Source organism: Mustelus asterias, chromosome 6, assembly GCF_964213995.1.
Source record: "Mustelus asterias chromosome 6, sMusAst1.hap1.1, whole genome shotgun sequence".
In the NCBI taxonomy this organism is placed as follows: Eukaryota; Metazoa; Chordata; class Chondrichthyes; order Carcharhiniformes; family Triakidae; genus Mustelus; species Mustelus asterias.
The window spans coordinates 137948398-137971873 of NC_135806.1; the positions used below are offsets into that span (position 1 = coordinate 137948398).

Genomic DNA, 23476 nt, shown 5'->3' on the forward strand with positions numbered 1-23476 from the left:
TTACGGCACAACACATTTGTTTTCATTTAACCTGCAATGAATGTTCTGCACACAATTGGGTTTCTGATGATGGGACTAAGACATAAGGTCTGTCTGGGCTCAGGTGTTGCTGAGGTATGGGGAAGGGGGTAACAATTAACTGGTTTCAGAATGTCTATTACTGGAAGCATTCATATTCAGGCCAGGATCGTGCTCAGTTCTGCTTCAGAAGTCATACTAAAGGGCACGAACAACTTGCAGGGCTATGGGAAAGAGTGGGGGAACGGGACTAATTGGATATCTCTTTCCAAGAGTTGGCACAGGCATAACGGGCCAAATGGCCTCCTCTTGCGCTGTATGATTCCATTATATTTTCACTGTTTAAATCAACTCAGTAACTTCTGACACAGAATTTTGGTCACAAATGCTATATGTGAACTGCGTGCTGAAGGCTGCTGATTCATTAAGTGGTTGAACACCAAGATAACATGAATCATTTCATACAGCAATTAAAATAGATAGCCAGTTACAGTCAATCTCCAGTGACTTTGCCTACATTCCCCACAACCAAGCTTGGTTTAACCATAGAAATTTGCATACTTAATAAATCATTTACCTGTCTACCAGTTCTTTCATCCCCTCCTTATCTGGCACCAGCGATTGATCCTGATCATCAGCCAACGGTGTCCCAGCTTGGCGGTAAATACATCGAACCATATAACGTACCTCTGACCAATAATGCTGAAGCTGCTGAGATTCTCGCTCGTTCTCTGCCGATATTTCTCTGCAAAGAATTAGGTCATTCAATAACAATTAGTTCAATCCCTGAGCAGCAAAAATGTCCAATTTTAATCAGCCAATTTCTTGAAATAAATCAACCGGCTCCTGTTTACAAAACAGTGTCTGCATGTATGTTAAACTTGCTGTATGTGATATCTCTTTAAGGGCACTCTTAGGCAAGGTCCAGACAACTCGTACTACACACAGATCAGCTGCCTCAGAGTCTCTTTACTCAACCAGCTCAATCATCTTCAACTCTCGAGTCCTGCCTCACATGCAGCTGGACATCTGGACTGAGGTTTCTTGGCTTTGGAAGGGCTGCAGCCCAAGTTCAGAGAACGATACCAGGATTAAAAAGGTTCAATTATGACAAAAGGTTGCACAATGCTAGACTTGTTTTACCTTGCACATAGAAAATTAAGGCATGGGCATGGAAGTGTTTAAGAGGATTTAATAGGGTATGTAGAAACTATTTCCTGATGAGAGGGTCTTGCATAAAAGGGGATGGCCCCCTTAAAGTTAGAGCTAGGTAGTTCAAGGATAATGTCAGAAGCACTTCCTCACATTAAGAGTAGTGGAAACCTGAAACATTCTGCTTCAAAATGTCATTGAGGCTGGGAGTCATAGAGGTTTACAGCATGGAAACAGGCCCTTCGGCCCAACTTGTCCATGCCGCCCTTTTTTTTTTAAAAACCCAAAGCTAATCCCAATTGCCTGCATTTGGCCCATATCCCTCTATACCCATCATACCCATGTAACTATCTAAATGATTTTAAAAGACAAAATTGTACCCGCCTCTACTACTGCCTCTGGCAGCTTGTTCCAGACACTCACCACCCTGTGTGGGGAAAAAATTGTCCCTCTGGACACTTTTGTATCTCTCCCCTCTCACTTCAAACCTATGCCCTCTAGTTTTAGACTCCCCTACCTTTGGGAAAAGATATTGACTATCTCGCTGATCTGTGCCCCTCATTATTTTATAAACCTCTAAGGTCACCCCTCAGCCTTCTACGCTCCAGGGAAAAAAGTCCCAGTCTATCCAGCCTCTCCTTCTAACTCAAACCATCAAGTCCCGATAGCATCCGCATAAATCTTTTCTGCCCTCTTTCTAGTTTAATAATATCCTTTCTATAATAGGGTGACCAGAATTGCACACAGTATTCCAAGTGTGGCCTTACCAATGTCTTGTACAACTTCAACAAGACATTCCAACTCCTCTATTCAATGTTCTGACCGATGAAACCAAGCATGCCGAATGCCTTCTTCACCACTCTGTCCACCTGTGACTCCACTTTCAAGGAGCTATGAACATGTACCCCTAGATCTCTTTGTTCTGTAACTCTCTCCAAAGCCCTACCATTAACTGAGTAATCAGTAAACAGAGTCATCAGAGACTTTCAAAGTTGAGATCGATAGATTTTGGTTACAGAACCCTAAGATTTACAACTGATCTCACGACAAGCTGATTGGCATACTCCTGTTCTTAAGTTCCCATTGATAGTATAGCATGCTGACAGTTAAGTGCAGGCACTGAATCAATTACTTGAAAAAGATAATTTAAATTTTGGTATTTGCTTCTTGCTAGGCAAAATACACAGGGCACGTAACATTCCCCAATTCGTGGTCTCAGTTCCTGCAATGATGTTTATCTATCTCAGTAGAATTACCAGGACCATACTCAGAAGTAACTCCCACAAAAGACCATTCCGACATGCACACCTGAACAGGAAATGCCGAACTATTTTATTATAGAAGACATCACAGCAAAACCCCACCTCAAGTGACTGCCAATATTTACATTAAATAAAAGCAAATTGCTGCGGATGCTGGAATCTGAAACAAAAACAGCAAATGCTGGAAAATTTCAGCAGGTCTGACTGCTTCTGTGGAGAAAGAATAGAGCTAACGTTTTGAGTCAGAATGAGCCTTCCTCAGAGCCCAGCTCTGACAAAGGGTCATCAGACTTGAAACGTGAGCTTTAAATTTAGTTGTTTGGTAGTACAGGTTTTAAGTATTGTTTTTAAAAAGGAGACGTGCTGTCGAAGTTTGTCATCTTGTACGCATCAGGACAGATTCTCAAGAATACAAACTGTATAGGGAACAACAATTTATGTTGCCTAAGAAGAGATTGTTGAGTGGTTGGCAAGTAGACTGATTTTGAGAGGCATTACCAAATTTGGGAGATCAACAACATGGATAACTTTCCTGCAAGTCGAACTATCAAATTTCACAAGTTAGACCCAAGTTGTATCAATTTTTTTTAAAAGTTGAAGTTATTTATTAGTGTCACAATTATGCTTACATTAACATTGCAATTAAGTTACTGTGAAAATCCCCTAGTCGCCACACTCCAGCGCCTGTTCGGGCCAATGCACCTAACCAGCACGTCTTTTGGACTGTGGGAGGAAACCAGAGCACCCATATTCTCTTCCAAATGTATTGATGCTGCTAAAGTGATAAAGTGTCCTATGATTGAGTGAGTATTTATGTGAGATAAGATTGAACAGACCAGTTACTAATTTACATTGCGTTTGGTCTGAGGTTGGCAAACCTCTTGAGCTTTTTTTGGTCAGTTTGTACTGCAAGATTGCCTTAATAGATGACCATACCATAAAATACCCACTTGAAACTCATTGGAACGCAAAAACTAGGAGCAGGAGTAAAAAATTCAGCCCCTCCAGTCTGCTCCGCCATTCAATATGATCATGGCTAATCTCATCTCGGTCTCATCTCCACCTTCCTGCCTGCTTCCCAAAACCCTTCATCACGCTATTAATTAAAAACCACTGCTCTCTGGGGGTAGAGAATTTGATGTGGAGATGCCGGCGTTGGACTGGGGTAAACACAGTAAGAAGTTTAACAACACCAGGTTAAAGTCCAACAGGTTTATTTGGTAGCAAAAGCCACACAAGCTTTCGAGGCTCTAAGCCCCTTCTTCAGGTGAGTGGGAATTCTGTTCACAAACAGAACTTATAAAGACACAGACTCAATTTACATGAATAATGGTTGGAATGCGAATACTTACAACTAATCCAGTCTTTAAGAAACAAAACAATGGGAGTGGAGAGAGCATCAAGACAGACTAAAAAGATGTGTATTGTCTCCAGACAAGACAGCCAGTGAAACTCTGCAGGTCCACGCAACTGTGGGGGTTACAGATAGTGTGACATGAACCCAATATCCCGGTTGAGGCCGTCCTTGTGTGTGCGGAACTTGGCTATCAGTTTCTGCTCAGCGACTCTGCGCTGTCGTGTGTCGCGAAGGCCGCCTTGGAGAACGCTTACCCGAATATCAGAGGCCGAATGCCCGTGACCGCTGAAGTGTTCCCCAACAGGAAGAGAACAGTCTTGCCTGGTGATTGTCGAGCGGTGTTCATTCATCCGTTGTCGCAGCGTCTGCATAGTTTCCCCAATGTACCATGCCTCGGGACATCCTTTCTTGCAGCGTATCAGGTAGACAACGTTAGCCGAGTTGCAAGAGTATGTACCGTGTACCTGGTGGATGGTGTTCTCACGTGAGATGATGGCATCTGTGTCGACCGCTCGACAATCACCAGGCAAGACTGTTCTCTTCCTGTTGGGGAACACTTCAGCGGTCACGGGCATTCGGCCTCTGATATTCGGGTAAGCGTTCTCCAAGGCGGCCTTCGCGACACACGACAGCGCAGAGTCGCTGAGCAGAAACTGATAGCCAAGTTCCGCACACACAAGGACGGCCTCAACCGGGATATTGGGTTCATGTCACACTATCTGTAACCCCCACAGTTGCGTGGACCTGCAGAGTTTCATTGGCTGTCTTGTCTGGAGACAATACACATCTTTTTAGCCTGTCTTGATGCTCTCTCCACTCCCATTGTTTTGTTTCTTAAAGACTGGATTAGTTGTAAGTATTCGCATTCCAACCATTATTCATGTAAATTGAGTCTGTGTCTTTATAAGTTCTGTTTGTGAACAGAATTCCCACTCACCTGAAGAAGGGGCTTAGAGCCTCGAAAGCTTGTGTGGCTTTTGCTACCAAATAAACCTGTTGGACTTTAACCTGGTGTTGTTAAACTTCTTACGGTAGAGAATTTCGCAGATTCACAACCCTTTGAATGAAATACTTCCTCCTCACAGAACTCTGCTTTTTGATTAGTGAAATAAACCAACTTTATTTGGAAGCATTATCTGATTGACAGATCCGTCTGGAGCATTTCTTCTTTCTCCCCATAGTTTTCTCCTTTCCTTGTGTTCTGAAGCTTGCAAGGAGAGTATTCCTTACACACTGCTGTCTTTCCATGTCTTGCTCAAGTGGTTGCTTTTCACATGATCAATGATATGAACAGATTATTTAATGACTGTCAGGGTGGGAGAGTGCGTGTCCAGAATGATAAGAAACACTTACCTGCGTTCATTGCATGCCTCACAGTTGCAAGCTATTTCTGAAGGTGCAGGGGTGTTGATATCTGTACTGGATACAGATTGCGTTCCGACAGCCAGTCTTCCACCTATTGATTCCTGGGGTGCTCCATTATTTGCCATTGGCATATGCAGCAAGAAGTCCTGGTTCTTTAGTCACGCGGCACAGGGAAACAGAAATAAAATTGAATCAGTGATGCACAACACTGAAAAAAGCATCTAGCAATGGCAGCCCAAACGCAGCCAAACCTGGCTCAGTACTCTCAATAGTTCTGGGTTTAAACTTAATTTCCAGGATTTAAATCACCATCTAGGCCAAAACGCCAGTGTAGGACTGAGGGAGTGCTGTATTGCTGCGGTCCTAACCTTTGGATAAGATATGCTGCCAGCAGTTCTAGTGGATCAGGTGGACATTAAAGGTTGCATGGTATAACGTGAAGAGCAGCAATGTTCTCTTGGCCAATTTCCCTCCTTCAACTACCAAAACATATTAACTGGGTTGCTGGTTATTGCTGCAAACATTACATCCTCATTTAATAATTAAGAGCTACTGGACAACAAACCAAATAGAAATCCAACATTAAAAAATTAGTACTTCATGCCCTGCAGTGACTTATTAATAAAAACAAGTGCTTCTGGCAAGGTAAAATGTCAATCAAAATAGCTCAAGCTGCCAGTTAATAGCTAAAATAATGGTGAACCAAGGAGCGAATCAGTGAGGAACTTCAAAGTAGTAAATATTAATAAAGAAAAGGTAATGAAATTAATGGGACCACAACTCACCAAATTCCCTGATAGCCTGCATCCTAAGGTTTTAAGGAGGTAGTTGGAGAGATTGTGGACACATTTGCTTTGATCTTCCAAATTTACTAGATTCTAGAACTGCCCCAAGGATTGGAAGATAGCAAATGTAACACGTGATTCATGATAGGAGGGAAGAGGGAAACAGGGAACCGTAGGCCAGTTAATTTGACATCAGCAAATGCTAGAATCTATCATGGATGTGATAACAGTGCCCTTAAAAAAATCAATTTGATTAAAACGAGTCAACATAATTTTATGACAACGCAGTGTTGACAAATCCATTTGAGCTTTATACGGTTTTAATTAGCAGGATGGAAACAGCGAAATCAGATGTAGATAGACATGCCAATGAGGAAGAAAGATCCTGGGAAAGGTATAAATCAACCATGGTTAACCAAGGAAGGTTGGAATCAAACTGAAAGAAAAAACAAACAATATGGCAAAAATTAGTGGGAAGGTAAAGGTTTAGGAAAGTTTTAAAAAACAAAAGCTGACCAAAAAAAGGAGGGAGAAGATAAACTATTAGGGTAAACTAGCAAATAATATAAGGATCTTATGGATGGACAGTAAGAGCTTGTTTAAATAAATAAAAGGGAAGAGGGAGGCCAAAGTGAACATGCGCCCCTTAGAGAAGACGACTGGAAAAATAACAATGAGAACCAGGAAACGACAGAAGAAATAAATAAATACTTTGTGCCAATCTTCACAGAGGTAGACACTAATAGCATTCCAAAAATGTGTGGGTTAGGTTGACCTGCCATGCTAAATTGACCCTGGTGTCAGGGAGATCATGATTTCCACTCCATCTGACGAAGGAGCAGCGTTCCGAAAGCTAGTGGCGTTTGCTACCAAATAAACCTGTTGGACTTTAACCTGGTGTTGTTAGACTCCTGACTGTGTCAGGGAGATTAGCAGGGTAAATATGTGGGGTTACGGGAATAGGGCCTGGATGGGATTGTGGTCAGTGCAGACTCAATGGGCCGAATGACTGCCTTCTGCACTGTTGGGATTCTATGAAAAATACTGAATAATCAAGGGGCAAAGGTGGGGGAGGAAATAAATACATTAATTGTCACTAGAGAAAAAGTACTCGGGAAACTAATGGGACTAAAGGCCGATAAACCCTCTGGACCTGATGGGTTGCATCCTAGGATATTGAAGGAAGTACCTCAAGAGATTGGTAATAATCTTCCAAGAATCCTTAAATTCTGCAAATATCCTAGAGGATTGGAAAACAGCCAATATAACAACACCCTTATTCAAAAAAGGAGGAAGACAAAAAAAGGTAATCATAGGCCAGTTAGCCCAACATCTGTCACTGTGAAAATGTTGGAGTCGATTATGAAGGATGTAATAGCAGAGCATTGAGAAATACTCAATATAATCAAGCAGATTCAGCATGGTTTCATGAAGGGGAAATCATGCCTGACAAATTCATTCGGAATTCTTTGAGGTGATAACAAGCAGGATAGATAAAGGGGAACCAATAGATATAATATACTTAGATTTCCAAAACACGTTCGATAAGGTACCGCAAAAAAAGCTACTTTGTCGGATAACTAACATACGCTCTTCCAGCTTCTTCCATCAGGAAAAAGATACAAAAGTCTGAAAACACAAACCAACCATTTCTACATTTCTAAGAGGGTCATACAGGGTAGATTCACAAAGAATGTTCCCAATGGTGAGGAAGTCGAGAACTAGGGATCATAGTTTGGGGATAGGGGGGGGGGATCAGGATATTGAATTTGAGGATCAGCCATGTTCATAAAGAATGGAGGAGCAGGCTCGAAGGGTCAAATGGTCTGCTCCTGCTTCTAGTTTCTATGGTTCTATAAATGTATGGCACGGTTGTTTAATCACACAAAAGCTGCAATTTAGTTGTAGTCAGCTGCTTGGAATGGTCTTGCATGAAATTGGAATCCAAGTTGAAGGAAATTCACCTTGCGATCTGGCCATACTATTCCTGACTTTGACCGTGATCAAGGGGACAATGCATTATTAAAAGAAAAATGTTCCCTGACCTTGACTTTAAAAAACAGAATTTTTAAAGTTATTTTCAAAGGCCACATCAATACATCAAAACCAGCAGCAAGAGAAGAAATGAAAGCTGAATTTAGAAGATTACAAACATGAATGATCAAGAATCTATTTAATAAATTCCATCAATTTCATCTCATCCCACCGACCGGCAGAACAATATTTAGAACTATTTAGTATGATAGGAAACAGAGTTCTAACAACCCAGCTCCCTAGCAGTGAAGGACAAAGGTACTGACAATTAAAAGGCAAACACCCTTACAAAGATGTTCAGCCAACCAATTTGCACTACTCAAGAAAACAGCTCAACAAACCTAACGCGAGTACAAATAACATGAGACACACCTGCAGCACTGAGATTTTACCACAGAATCCAAAATCCTACAGTGCAGAAGAGGCTTTTCGGCCCATCAAGTCTGCACCAACCCATGAAAGGCCCTGACCTGCCCACCTAATCCCACTTGCCAGCACTTGGCCCCTAGCCTTGAATGTTATGGCGTGCCAAGTACCCCAATGTCAAATACTAACATTCATTCCAAATCTGCCTGGAGGAGGATCAGGAGTAGACACGACACTAGTGATCTGCTGCACACCTACAAGGGACCCAGATGCAAAATGTATTCATTAGAAAGGAATCGTATCACATGGGAATGTTAACGCTTCATGGTAACAATCAATGACTGAAACAACCAACAGCAACAACTGGAGACAGAATCTCCAAATGGCCAAGAAAAATTAAACACAGCATTGGAGACATCAACAAGGTAGGAACAAGCATAATCCCAAAGCTGTCAGCTTCAAGAATTCTGTACCCTCTCAGCTGTGCAGTGGAGATGTCAAAAACATGAAAGGGTTTCTAATCTCTCAAGTATTCAATAAAAGGATCTTTCAACATTTATTTTTGCCATCATTTTTCACAGCCTAAAACAAATTAGTAAATATTTTAGTGCCAAATTCATAGTGTCCAAAAACAGTGTCCTGTATAGAAGATTTGTCCTGATCACTGTGTTTGAAGCTCCCCTGTCGACTTTACATAGGGCAAATGATAGTGAAGCATCTAATGGGCCCAACCAGTCCATATCAGTGTTCATGCTCCAATCAAGCCTCCTCCCATCTTTTCTTATCTAACTTTATCAGAACTATGGGCAGCACAGTGGTTAACACACTGCTGCCTCACAGCATCAGGGACCCGGGTTCAATTCTGGCCTTGGGTGACTGTGGAGTTTGCACATTCTCCCTGTTTGTGTGGGGGTTTCCTCCAGATGCTCCTGTTCCGCCCACAGTCCAAAGATACGCAGGTTAGGTGGATTAGCCATGGTAAAATGCATGGGGTTATGGGGACAGGGTGGGGAAAGTGGCAAGTGGGATGTTCTTTGGAGAGTCCGTGCAGACTTGATGGGCTGAATGTTCTCCATCTGCACTATAGGGATTCTATGATTCTAATCATCTATTATTTTCTATCTCAAATGCATGTTTAGTCGTTTCTTAAATGTATTTATACAATTCAGTTCAGCCACTTCTTGTGGCCCTGACTTTCACATTCTCACCACTGGATAAAGCAGTTTCCCATTTTTACAGTATTTTCTCCATGTTCCTTTTTCTGCTCTCTCTACCTTTCTCATTTAGTCCTAAATGAGCTTGCTGGCATCTTACTGAAGTGACCAATTCTTCACGAGTGGGCTGGGACAGCAAGCCTTGGCAGGTCTTCACAAAGATAAGCACAGGGAGAGGTGTCATTTGGCCAACTTTGCTTTTGCTTCCACAACAAGCCACAATCCCAACCTTCGGCCACTGGGAAAGGAAACAGCCTAAATCTGATCCTAGACTCGGGTCACAAAAATACACGTTGTCTATTAATATATATTTCATTTCATATGAATTGTAGAATTTAATGAATAAATTGTTTGAATTTAATCACAATTTTAAAATGTTTTTATTGAAGATTTTCCAATTTTACCAAATAATGCAACCACCCCCCAAAATTCAGCATAGCTCAGAACAATCATTTTTCTACACGTACTTACAGAAAAGACCAGATGTTATTACAATTGTTTTGGATTATCGATTAAATTCATTGTAATCAACACCTCCCACCGCGTGGATAATGAATGGATATTACAAAGAGTGGGGGATATCAGGATTAAGCCATGAACACATGGCACATTGGTGCACATTCTCACCCACAGGATGACAAAGATGGAGCTACACAACATAAGAAAACATCTGTAGGATCAAACACAACCAATCAGAAACTTAAACAGTACCTCAAAACCTCCAAACAATGAAAGGAGACCTCAGAAAGACGGGAACATCAGGATACACAAGAACACAAGAACTAGGAGCAGGAGTAGGCCATTTGGCCCCTCGAGCCTGCTCCGCCATTCAATAAGATCATGGCTGATCTTTTTGTGGACTCAGCTCCACTTACCCGCCCGCTCACCATAACCCTTAATTCCTTTACTGTTCAAAAATTTATCTATCCTTGCCTTAAAAACATTCAATGAGGTAGCCTCAACTGCTTCACTGAACAGGAAACTCCAGATTCACAACTCTTTGGGTGAAATTCCTCCTTATTTTCAGGCCATGACCCCTCGTTCTAGTTTCACCCGCCAGTGGAAACAACTTCCCTGCTTCGATCTTATCTATTCCCTTCATGATCTTATATGTTTCTACAAAATCTCCCCTCATTCTTCTGAAGTCCAATAAGTATAGCCCCAGTCTACTCAGTCTCTCCTCTCTCTCTACAACCCCAAACCTAAAACATGGCGTGACAGTGCACACACTCACTGGGTAACAGGAACAGAGCTACACAGCCTCATGGGAAGCTTGGAAATAAAACAGAGCTCAGGTATCTAAATTCACCCTCGGGCCCAACAGATAACAGGATACCTTTCATTAGAAGTATAAATATCTACTGAGATTTACTAGGATGCTACCGGGACTTGATGGATTGAGTTATAAGGAGAGGCTGAATAGACTGGGACTTTTCTCTCTGGAGCGTAGGGGGCTGAGGGGTGACCTTATAGAGGTCTATAAAATAATGAGGGGCATAGACAAGGTAGATAGTCAATATCTTTTCCCAAAGGTAGGGGAGTCTAAATAGAGGGCATAGGTTTAAGGTGAGAGGGGAGAGATACAAAAGTGTCCAAAGGGGCAATTTTTTCACACAAAGGGTGGTGAGTGTCTGGAACAAGCTGCCAGAGATAGTAGTAGAGGCGGGTACAATTTTATCTTTTAAAAAGCATTTACATAGTTACATGGATACAATGGGTATAAAGGGATATGGGCCAAATGCGGGCAATTGGGATTAGTTTAGGGGTTTTAAAAAAAAGAGGGCGGCATGGACAAGTTGGGCCGAAGGGCCTGTTTCCATGCTGTAAACCTCTATGACTATCTCCATACCTGGATGGATTTTCTAAAGTAGCTGCCACCCTTGCCTACACAGTAAGAGATATTTAGATAAAAGAGCCAATAAGCAATGATTATCCACAATTGGGATAACCCAGGGAAGGACAAGAACCTCTTTCTCCCGACAGGATGGCGTGCTTGTCACTGTACATTTTAGGAGTCAAACTACCAAATTAGCCACCATCACAACCCACACAGCCAATGAAAATATAGGATACCAAGCCATGAAAGGTTACACAACCAAGGATTGCCCGACCATGCTCAGGCACGCACTAGTAAATATTTTCCCAACCCCAGCTATGCTGGAGGCTCCAACAACAATAAAACCCTGTCTTTTCCAGGATACATGCTCTGTCTGTACCCTCACAGAAAACCAACATGGATTCTTTAACTTCAAAATAATAAAAAAAACCAAAAGAAAAGCACAACATCATTAGTTCTAAAGACGGTTTTGAGGACTGACCATGCCCACCATCTCTATACCAAACTGATTGCCCACCACCCTGCTCTAGCGCTGTTATCCATAATTAAAGTCAAGGATACCATATAATGTAATCCTCCATAAGACATGCCAGGATTACAATACAAGAAAAAGGATAAATATCGCACAACCCTGCCATATAACCATCCCAGCACACTCCTAAATAGAACGATGAAGACCCATTACAAGTCCACAAGCAGAAGAAATATCTCCGTATTACAAATATTATCCTAAGGATCAAAATTTGACACAGGACCAGAAACAGAGTGGGCATAAATCTTACCCACACCATTCCCCCATGGAACAACCAAGATTGAATGCAAATGATAACACACTTTAAACTAACGTCTCCCTTGTTCCACCGCCAAAGCATACCGGTGGATGAATTCCGTTATAAATAAATGGATATCCCTGGCTTTCAAAAAAAACAGGATAACAAGTGACATATGCCACAGTGCTCAAAAATCAGATACCCTTATCAAGATAAAATAAATCACAAAATCCCGATTATAATCACAAAGGGAATAGTTCAGGCTTAATATTGCCATCCATGGAGCTTGAAAAGGCCAAAGCCTCGATAGGATTGTTAATGGATCCATCAATAGTTTCATCGAGGTCTCTGCACTTCCGCTGTGCTGTCGCTCCGAAGTCCAGCGGAGACGAACCTAGGCCCCAGCAGGTGTCCAGCTACCTCCAGCCCTTCTTGACGAACACTGAGGTCAAGGCAATGTAAGACCAGTGATCAGGGCACATAGCTGACCCCAGATCTCGAAGACTGGATACAGTATGCCTCTTGGAACGTGAAACAACTAGCTTTCAAATTGACATTATGAAAGTATGGCAGCCAGTTCTCAAATTCAGTCAGGAATTTATCCTTGGCTCCTCTCGGGCAATTGGCCACACAGACACCACTCCTCCAGCCCCGTCTCCCTGAATTAACCAGGATGTCTGACATGCCATGTAGTAGGACTTTCAAGGACTGAAGGTGAGCCTCCACCGAGGAAACTGCCCTCTCAACTAACAGGATCTTTCCTTCACTTCACCTTTTTTTGGGGTATCTTCAGGTTCATCAATGAAAGCACCAATGTTTTGTTCCAGGGAGCCGAGACCGTCATCCACAACCTTACTCACAACAGTAGCCTTCATCACAATGCCTACAACATCGCTAAAGCACGAACCTGTTCATCAACTAAACAGCCAGTGCGAACAAGGCCTTGATCAAGCAAGGATTTTCTTCTCTTTTGCTGGGCTCCCTATCATCCAAACCTAACCAGGATCTTCCAGGAACATAGCATGGAATATACACTTCAGGATTAGAAAATTATGGGTTGTGCATCAGGACAAATAAAGGATTTTAAAAAATAAGTGGCGCCAGAGCTCGGAAAAACACAGCCGTTCTCACATTTCCATCACGTGACCCTTTCAGAACATAAATTTGAAAAAAGTTCAAACATGAATTGTTGCTCAAAGATAAATTTTAAAGGAATCTGTCCTACTGAGGAGCATAATGCCTTGCAAGGGAAACAAAATTCTCTTATGGACATTTTCTCTTGCAGCTAGTTCAGGAATCCTATCGATAACTTTAAACACCTTGATCAATCCAACACTTCATATTGGACATTACCTTGGGATCCGTGCTCTGTATTGGTGCAATTAATCATGCACTCCGTATTGTCTGTTTACAAAGACATTTATGAGCCAAATTCTTTGCAGCCTGCACTGATTACAGTGCATCCTTATGTTGTAGAATGTGGCGATCTTCCTGTGTTGCGAAGTGTGCTTGAAAGCAAATCCAACTATCAAACAATAGCTCTGATTCTGAGCACTCCATGGGGACAGGACCAGGTGATACAGCAAGCTAACAGACTTTCCAACCTTAGAATAATAGTTCAAACACAGCATAGACTAATAGGATAAAAGCTTCCTTCCCTAATCGCAATGGCCCTTGCTTCAAACAAACTCAAGTAGCATCAGTGCACTTCTTGGTGATTAAACTGGTAATCTCACTTGTGAAACACCCTAAAGTTGGCTGGTAAGAAGTGGAAAGATTGCCATTGCAACAGTGGGAGTTGCACGCCTTAGTCGGAATTTAAGAAATATTGTTGGAACAGAACACAGGAAGCTTTACTCTGCATTTGGTCTGTGAGTGAAGAAGTTGAGCATGAAGAAACTTCAATGTTCTAAAATACTTGCGGGAGGATCACAAATTGCTTCTAAAACCTTATCGTAGTAACGAGGTCAGTTTGCTAAATGCTCAAGGTAAAAAGCACTTGTACAATCCCTAGTGCAGAAGAGCCAACCATAACCTTCCAAGGCCCTCTAGATTCAGGAATTCTGTCTTTGGATTTCTGATTGCAAATATCACAACCTTTGTTTAAAGAAGACTGAGAGGCAGAAACCAGGAAATGACAAACCTGTCTGTTTAACCCAAGTTATGAGCAATCTACTGGAATCCATCAAAGGGGACAATGTGACTCTGCATTTCGACAAGTATGAGTGATCAAAAGAGAGTTAGCACGGATTTGGGTAGGTTATGTATGTCACGGTTGACTACTTTCATTTTTTTTAAGGCCTTGAATCCAAGGAAGAATAACCAGACTGTTCTCTTGCAATCTGAGACTGGGGACTTAAACATTCATTTATGGGATATTATCACCAGCATTTATTGCCCATCCCTAGTTGCCCTTCAGGAGGTGGTAGTGAACTGCCTTCTTGAACAGCTACAGTCCCAGAGGTGTAGGTACACCTGCAGTGCTGTTAGGGAGGGAGGGAGTTCCAAGATTTAGACCCAGTGTAGAGCAGCAAAGTGATTTGGGTGTTCCAAATATATACAAATCATTACAAGGTAGTGTATAGGTACAAAAGTAAAGGCTAATGCATTGTTGACCTTTATCTCAAGAGGGCTGGTAAAGCTGGGATAATTGCTGCTTCAGTTGCACAAAGCTTTAGTGAGACCCGATTCTGGAGTGCTGCATTCAGTTTTGGGTACTGCACCTCAGGAAAGATATATTGGCCTTGGAATGGGTACAGCACTAATTCTCCTGAATAATCAGAGGGCTTAAAGGGTTACTATCTGACAGTCTAGTTTGTATTCCTAGTGTTTCGATGGCTGAGGGGCAATCAAAACTAAGTGTTTAAAATGATAGAGGCTTGAAAGAGAAGATATGGCAAATCTCTTTCCTCTGGTGACTGAATCCAGAACAAGGGCACAATCTTACAGTCAAAGCTAGGTCTTTTAGGAATGAAATGAAGAAGCATTATCTCATACAAAGGGTAGTGGAAATCTGGAAGCCTCATTGCAAAAATCTGAGGAAATTGGGGAAATCCAAAATTATAGGACTGACAATGATAGATTTTTGAGAGCCAAGGGCTTCAAGCAACATACAACAACGGTGGGCATGCAGAATTGAAGTACATCCAACACCCTAATGGCCACAAAATTCCTGATGAGGCGAATGGTTTACTCATACTTGCATAAATTCCATTCAACTCATTTGAATGTTTTAAGTTTGTAAACTCTTGATTTTCACAGTAAGGCTGCAAGCAGAATTGATTAAAGAGGAAAAGTGGAAACAAACAATTTGACGTTTAGAATTTTAGAAAGAAAATCCAACAGTACCAGGTTAATCTTATAGAAAGAGAATATTAACATTGTCCTACTTACCACCAGAGATTGCTCCAGAGAAACCTGCCGATCATCCTTTTCAACTGTACGCCTGCAATCTGGACACACCCAGAGTGGAAGGTGCAACATGCTATTGGTTTTTGGAGATGTAGAAAGTGCCATTTTGTTTGGGTTTGTAATCCCACTCTCTGAGAGTGAAGAGTCTTTGCGTTCGCTTCGACACAGAAGACATCGTTCTCCTGTCGAGTACGGTGCCCTCTGACCCAGGCCAAAAGTGAAGGGCGTCTAGATGGAATAAAATAGGAGGTGAATACACCATGAGGAAGCACAAGAACAATAATAAAGTATTTAAACATCTACGTTTTTAAACATCATCATGTTTCATTGATTTATACGGCATTGAGGAAAAATTTCCAGTTGATCTAAGATTCCAGGATTTTCTGATATTCTGAGATAGTGTCCTGCTATTTCCTTCATTTTTCTGAGGGAAACTCGGATCAGCCAGTCACATTTCACTCTGATCTAGAGTGTAAACGTAGTATAATGTAAAGACTGAAGGTAAGATAAACTGTTACTTGCTTGTCAAACTTGCATAGCTTTGCAAACAATTAGCTAGCTGTTCTTAGAGCCAGAAAACAACAATTTATCTGACTTTAGTCAGCATGATTTTCAACCTTGCTGCCAAAACCACATTTTCCTACTTTTATCCCTAATGAAGTGATGCAGTGAGAGTTCTCCAAACACCCAAACCCATAGAGTATCCTGCTAAATATCAACCCAGAATCCAGAACCAGAGCTCCATTTTCGGGACTGTCTGGAACGTAACTTGAAACATGCACATTCTGGCATTGAGATGGTAACCTTTGGGTCAAAATCCTGAAATGACCTCCTTAACAGTTCTGTGGGTGCACCTACACCTCAGGGACTGCACCGTTTCAGGAAGACAACTCGCCACTACCTTCTGAAGGGCAACTAGGGATGGGCAAGAATTGCTGGCCTAGCCAGCGACGCCCACATCCATAAATGAATTTTTAAAATGCTGCTATTACAACAAAGGCTTACTTTGAGAAATACAAGTCACCTTTTCCACAAAGGAGAAAGTGTTATGGAGTCAGTTACTCGAGGGGGACAGTACAAATGAATTCATGAGACAACTGAATGACAGAAGAGATTGAAAGATTATGGCGAGAAGGTAGTTAGGTGGGTTTGACTTTTCAAAATAAATCAGAATTGCGTGACTGGGATGTCAGTCTTGATACGCCTACTCAGTCGGCATGGAGAAAGTGCACAGCAGAGATTGGGAACTGTCAAATAATGAAGAAAATCAATTGAAACACATGTGAATTAACATCCTTTCTAAAACAACTTTCACACAAAAATATTGAAAGGAACATTTTGGACCACTGCAAATATACAGGTCAATTGGAGCACAGCTTGAACACTATTGTCTTGGAACGTCTTCATCAAGACTAAGCTGGATGAAGGCAAGCAAGTTCCTCCAACAAAGAACAATACAACACAGGAACAGGCCCTTCGGCCATCCAAGCCTGCACCGATCATGTGTTCCTAACTAGACCATCTGTTTGTATCCCTCTATTCCCAGTCTGTTCATGTGGCTATCTAGATAAGTCTTAAATTATCCTAGCGTGTCTGCCTCAACCACCTTGCCTGGTAGTGCATGCTCCATGGCAAGCAGTGTCAAAAGAAGCTCTCTGTCTATCAGACAAAATGCTCCAGGCTTCTAACTACTGAAATACACGCAAGCAAGGTGGCCGCCTCAAATCTACAACAATTGTCATTCACAAAACTAAATGTTTCAAATGGGTCAGACAGCTGAACACACAAGAGCGGAGTCTATGCTCGCATCTATCAGAAATATGCTAAATGAAAGGAGGTTTTGAGGGATCAAATAGGGAAAGATTACTTCTACTGCTCAGGTGATTTGCTTTCAGGAGGCATAATCTCAAGATCTGCCCTATAAAGTTAAGACTGGCCAGTCTGTGCTTCCTTTCGCAAAAACAGTTGTTCCTGTACTGTTATCCTCTCTTCTCAAAGCAACCAAGACTTTGATATCTTGCTGCATCAACAAAAAAAAACAAAAGCTTCATAAGAATCATCATCCCAATAACTCAGATTGTCCTGGTAACCCCCATCATTCTCATGACTCCTGTGGACAGTCAATGGAAATGCAGATCTTAATTGTGCATTGACCAAAGTGCTCAGGATGTGTCTTCATTGTCTGATATTGAACATATGAAAATTACATATGTTTTTTGGTACCTTCAATGTAGAAAAACAAATAGTGGAGTTGATTCGAGCAGCCGAGTGGCCTACTTCTGCTCCTATTTCATGTGTTAAATAAATGTGTTGCTGATGATAATGGGATTCGAACAAGATCTTGTGTTTATATAGGACCTTGAATAAAACATCCCAAGGTGCTTCATAGGAGCATTAAAAAATATCTGGCCCCTTGCCACATAAGTTTGCTCAAAGAAGTGGGGTTTGAGTATCTTAAAAGAGAGGTAGAGAGTTGGAGAGTTTTAGTAAGGAAGTCCAGAGCTTCAGGTCCATGCAGCTGAAGGCACAGCAACCAACGGTGGATGCGGCTGAAGTTGGGGATGCTTAAGGAGCCAGAATTAGAGGAGCAGATATCTGGGATTATTGTGGGGCTGGAGGAGATGTCAGACAGACGGAGGAGTTAAGGTCATGACTGATTTGAAAACAAGGATGAGAATTTTAAAATCAAGGCATTGCAATCAAACCTTCAATAAATGCAGAAAAAGAAAGGAAATTATGACAACTCTGAGGGTTTTAGTGGAAAACACTAAGTCAGCAAGCTTGTGTCTGTATAAAGAGCACCCATGGCTGCAGAAAGCAGACAGATTGTAAATAAAAACATGGGAAAAACCCAACGACTGTGGCCCTACACGATGGAGTGTTTTTTAACGAGCTTCTGACCTTGGTGCCCTTTACTCTTTGTAATTCAGCATACCAGTATTCCTTTTCATACTGAAATACTGAAGGAATGAGAAAGTAAAAGGAAGAGATGTGCTTTTTTATGGGTGCACATATCACGTCACCAAACTATTAAAATTTTATCACAAACAATTCGAGTCATGATGGAAGTATTGTTTAGTTTTTCAGGCTTCCCAAGTAAAGGTAGCCAAGCAAAATTCTTGTGGAAGAATCAAGGAAACTAAGTGCATATTTTGAGTTTCTGAATGCCACAATGAATAGCTTGTACGTTCTGAGAGTGCAGTGTTTTTTGATAGTTGTGTCTGAAAATCTCAAGTCATGGCACAGCCTTCCCTTCGAAGCATACAACAGTGAGGAATTCAATCAAGCCCAATAAGAGCAGATGGAGTTTTCATACTGTGTCCATTTCAACTGTGAAAGAGCTTGCATTAGATTTTCCCCTTATAACATGAATGATGCCTGGAGAAATCATAAGACGTACAGCACCAGAGTTGCAGAAAATTCCCTGGTACTGAGGCAGTAAACTGAGAGCATTCCGGATGAAGGGGGTTGCACAATCTTCAAATGCTTATGTCCCACACTCACTATCATTACAGCCTGGGAAAAGGAAAGGGAGGGAGGGAGGGGGGAGCGAGGAGGGCAGAATGTACTACTTAGTGGACGTTTGAACAATCAACATATGGACCTTAGAAAATTACTTGCTGCAAGACTTCAGAAAATGTGATTTATTAGAGTTTGATAATCTGGAACATCTGTTTGGGCAACAAACTGAGGTGAAGCCATCCAGGTCTGTGCATTGTTTTGCTCAGTTGGTCTTTCATCCACAGTGCACAGTCTTGCAAGCTTAAGCCAAATTGTTCTCATGTGAGCCTTGCTTGAGCAACACAGGGGGAAAAAAAGCTAGACTGTCAGGTCAGACAATAGATTTCTCTCTCCATTTTCAAACGTCAAGGAAGCATGCTCAAATGAATCAGTGACACAAGGCAGGACAAAAGTTGTCTCCAATTTTTGCTTCTTCTCACTTGTTCGCCATTCCACTATGTGAAATGCATTTTTCTTTTTGATACTTCAAAACTTCTGACTATAATTCACCATTTGGGGGAGGGAATGTGGTCAAAACAAAATAGGATGAAAATTAGAGAGAACTGAAATCACTTGAAAGGGTAGGCTTTCTGAGACATCTGAAGTCAGTGAGACAGAGTGAATGTGTATAGTAGAGGTAGAGGTATTTAGATGGAACAATACCAGTGCTGAGACAAGATGGCCAAGACCTTGTCAATCAGGAAGCGATAGGGAAGAAAAAGGGAGAACACAGTGGAGCAATTTTACAAAATTCAAGGAGGACTGGTATTTGTACAGCTTCTTTCATGACTTAAAAACCTCTTAGAATGCTTCAATGCCAAAGTACTTTTGAAATGTAGTCACCATAATAAATGATAAAGATAATGTTAAAGATAAGCCAGGCAACATCCTGGTGAATCTTCTCTGCACGCATTCGAGTGCAATCACATCCTTCCTATGGTGTAAGCCAAATCGTGCACTCCAACCTCACACAAACATGTTAATGATCAGATGGGTCATAAAATCATGGAAACCCTACAGTGCAGGAGGCGGCCATTTGGCCCCTTGAGCCTGCTCCATAATTAAAATCGTAGCTTGTCTGGCCATAGAATCTTACTGTACAGAAGGCGGCCATTTGGCCCATCCGAGTCTGCACTGACCACAATCCCACCCAGGCCCTATCCCCGTAACCCCATGCATTTACCCTAGCTAGCCCCCTGACACTAAGGGGCAATTTAGCATGGCCAATCCACCTAACCCGCACATCTTTGGACTATGGGAGGAAACCGGAGCACCCAGAAGAAATCCACGCAGACAGAGAATGTGCAAACTCCACACAGACAGTGACCCAAGCTGGGAATCGAACTCGGGTCCCTGGCCTGTGAGGCAGCAGTGCTAACCACAGTGCCACCATGTCGCCCCAAAAAACTTATCTGGTCATTATCATATTGCCTGGAACTTGCCACGTACAGAATAGTTTAAGTTTATTTCTTGATTATTGTCACAAGTAGGCTGACATCATCACAATGAAGTTACTGTGAAAATCTCCGAGTCGCCACACTCGACGCCTGTTCTGTGCCACCCAAGCTGATTGTGGCCTAAATTCCACAATCCCATCTACTCCCCAATATCCTTTAATTCCTTTGTTAGTCCAGAATCTATCTACCACTGCCTTAAAAATATTCAACGACCCTGCCTCCACTGCTCTCTAGGGAAGAGAGTTCCAAAGACTCCCAACCCTCTGGAGAAAAAAATTCTCTTCATCGCTGTCTTAAGAGGAACACCCTTTATTGTTAAACTATGCCCATTCGCTATGTATTCTCCTACAAGGGGAAACATCCTTTCAGGATCCACTTTGTCAAAACCCCTCAGGGTTTCAATAAGGTCACCTCTCGTTCTTCTAAACTCCAATGGATATAGACCCAGCTGTCCAATCTTTCCTCATAAGGTATTTCCTCCTGGCGATCCCAGGTATCACTTCAGTGAATCTTCTTTGAACTAGTTCTAATGCATTTATATACTTTCTTAAATAAGCAGACCAAATCGTTCAAAGTATTCCAGGTGTAGTCTCGCTTGTCCAACTGTAGCAAGCCTCTCCTACTTTTAGAGAAGTAAAACGATGTTATGTTTCAGTCATGATGTGGAAATGCCGGCGTTGGACTGGGGTAAGTACAGTAAGAAGTCTCACAACACCAGGTTAAAGTCCAACAGGTTTATTTGGTAGCACAAGCCACAAGCTTTCGGAGCACTGCCCCTTCATCAGATGAGTGGGAGTTCTGTTCACAAACAGAGCATATATAGATTCAAACTAAATTTACAAAATAATGGTTGGAATGCGAGTCTTGACAGGTAATCAAGTCTTAAAGGTACAGACAATGTGAGTGGAGAGAGGGTTAAGCACAGGTTAAAGAGATGTGTATTGTCTCCAGCCAGGATAGTTAGTGAGATTTTGCAAGCCCAGGCAAGTCGTGGGGATTACAGACAGTGTGACATGAACCCAGGATCCCGGTTGAGGCCGTCCTCATGTGTGCGGAACCTGGCTATCAGTTTTTGCTCAGCAACTCTGCGCTGTCATGTGTCGTGAAGGCCGCCTTGGAGAATGCTTACCCGAAGATCAGAGGCTGAATGCCCGTGACTGCTGAAGTGCTCCCCCACAGGAAGAGAACACTCCTGCCTGATGATTGTCGAGCGGTGTTCATTCATCCGGGCTTGCAAAATCTCACTAACTGTCCTGGCTGGAGACAATACACATCTCTTTAACTTGTGCTTAACCCTCTCTCCACTCACATTGTCTGTACCTTTAAGACTTGATTACCTTTAAGACTCACATTCTAACCATTATCCTGTAAATTGAATTTGTATCTATATACGCCCTGTTTGTCAACAGAACTCCCACTCACCTGATGAAGGAGCAGTGCTCCGAAAGCTTGTGGCTTGTGCTACCAAATAAACCTGTTGGACTTTAACCTAGTGTTGCGAGACTTCTTACTATGTTTCAGTCACGCAGGGCATTGGTGAGACCACATCTTAAATACTGTGTGCAGTTTCAGTCCCCATATTTAAGGAAAAATGAAAATGCACTGGAGGCGGCGGTTCAGACAAGTTTTAGAGTCAGAGTTTTATGAAAAGTTTTTCCTCCAATCCCCTCTAAATCTCAAAGAAGAAAATTACAGCACAGGAACAGGCCCTTCGGCCCTCCAAGCCTGCACCGACCATGCTGCCCGACTGAACTAAAATCCCCTATCCTTCCAAGGACCATATCCCTCTATTCCCTCCTATTCATGTATTTGTCCAGATGCCCCTTAAAACTCGCTATCGTATCTGCTTCCACTACCTCCCCTGGCAGCTGTTCCAGGCACCCACCACCCTCTGTGTAAAAAACTTGCCTCGTACAACTCCTTTAAACCTTTCCCCGTACATCTCCTTTAAATCTTGCCCCTTGCACCTTAAACCTATGCCCTCAAGTAATTGACTCTTCCATCCTGGGAAAAAGCTTCTGACTATTCACTCTGTCCATGCCCCTCATTTCATCTCCTTAACATCCCCACCCCACCACCCCTCCCCCACCCCCCACACCAAAGCACATCACCTCACGCTTTTCAGACTTAAATTCCATTTGATACTGTTCTGCCCATCTGACCAGCCCGTCTGTATCATCCTGTAATCTAAAACTTTCCTCCTTGCTATTTACCACACCACCAATTTTCATTTCATCTGTGAACTTACTGATCATACCACCCACATTCACATCTAGATCATCAAGGTGCACGATAAACAGCAAAGGATCCATCCCCAATCCCTGTGGTACCACTGGACAAAGGCTTCCAGTCACAAAAACAACCTTCCACCATCACTCTCTGCCTCCTGCCACAAAGCTAATTTTGGATTCAATTTGCCAAATTATCCTGGATCCCATGGGCTCTTAACTTCCTGACCAGTCTCCAAATGTGGGACCTTGTCAAAAGCCTTACTGAAGTCCATGTAGACCACATCAAGTGCACTGTCCTCATCTACACACTTAGTCACCTTCTCAAAAAATTCAATCAAATTTCCGCTAGTTACATCCTCAAAAAACTCCAGTAGATTTGTTAAGCATGATTTGCCTTTTATAAACAAACGTTGACTTTGTCCAATCACATTAATGCTTTCCATTGTCACATCTTTTAAAATAGACTCTAGCATCTTCCGAGTGGGGTTACATTAGCCACCGAGGAGCTGCTCCAGATTCCATAGAACTTTGGAAGATGACCACCAATGCGTCCAATATTTCCAGGGCTACTTCCTTTATTACTCTGGGATATAGATTATCAGCCCCTGGTGATTTGTCAGCCTTTAACCCCATGAATTTCCCCAGCACCATTTGCTTACTAATACCGATTTCCTTCAATTCCACCCTCTCACTAAACCCTTGGTTCCCGAACATTT

The 23476-nt window shown here is 42.2% G+C and overlaps 1 protein-coding gene across 3 annotated transcripts in view; it reads right to left on the reverse strand.

Moving 5' to 3' along the window:
* The window catches only part of fam193a (family with sequence similarity 193 member A), a 206912-nt gene that overhangs the window by 61629 nt on the left and 121807 nt on the right, over positions 1-23476 (reverse strand). For all 3 annotated transcript variants that reach the window (XM_078215170.1, XM_078215168.1, XM_078215167.1), the window contains exons 3-5: positions 15554-15799; positions 5143-5306; positions 596-763 (exon numbers count right to left, since the gene is read on the reverse strand). In XM_078215170.1, coding sequence (XP_078071296.1) covers positions 596-763; positions 5143-5306; positions 15554-15799 — 578 coding nt within the window. The remainder of the gene's footprint in view (positions 1-595; positions 764-5142; positions 5307-15553; positions 15800-23476) is intronic.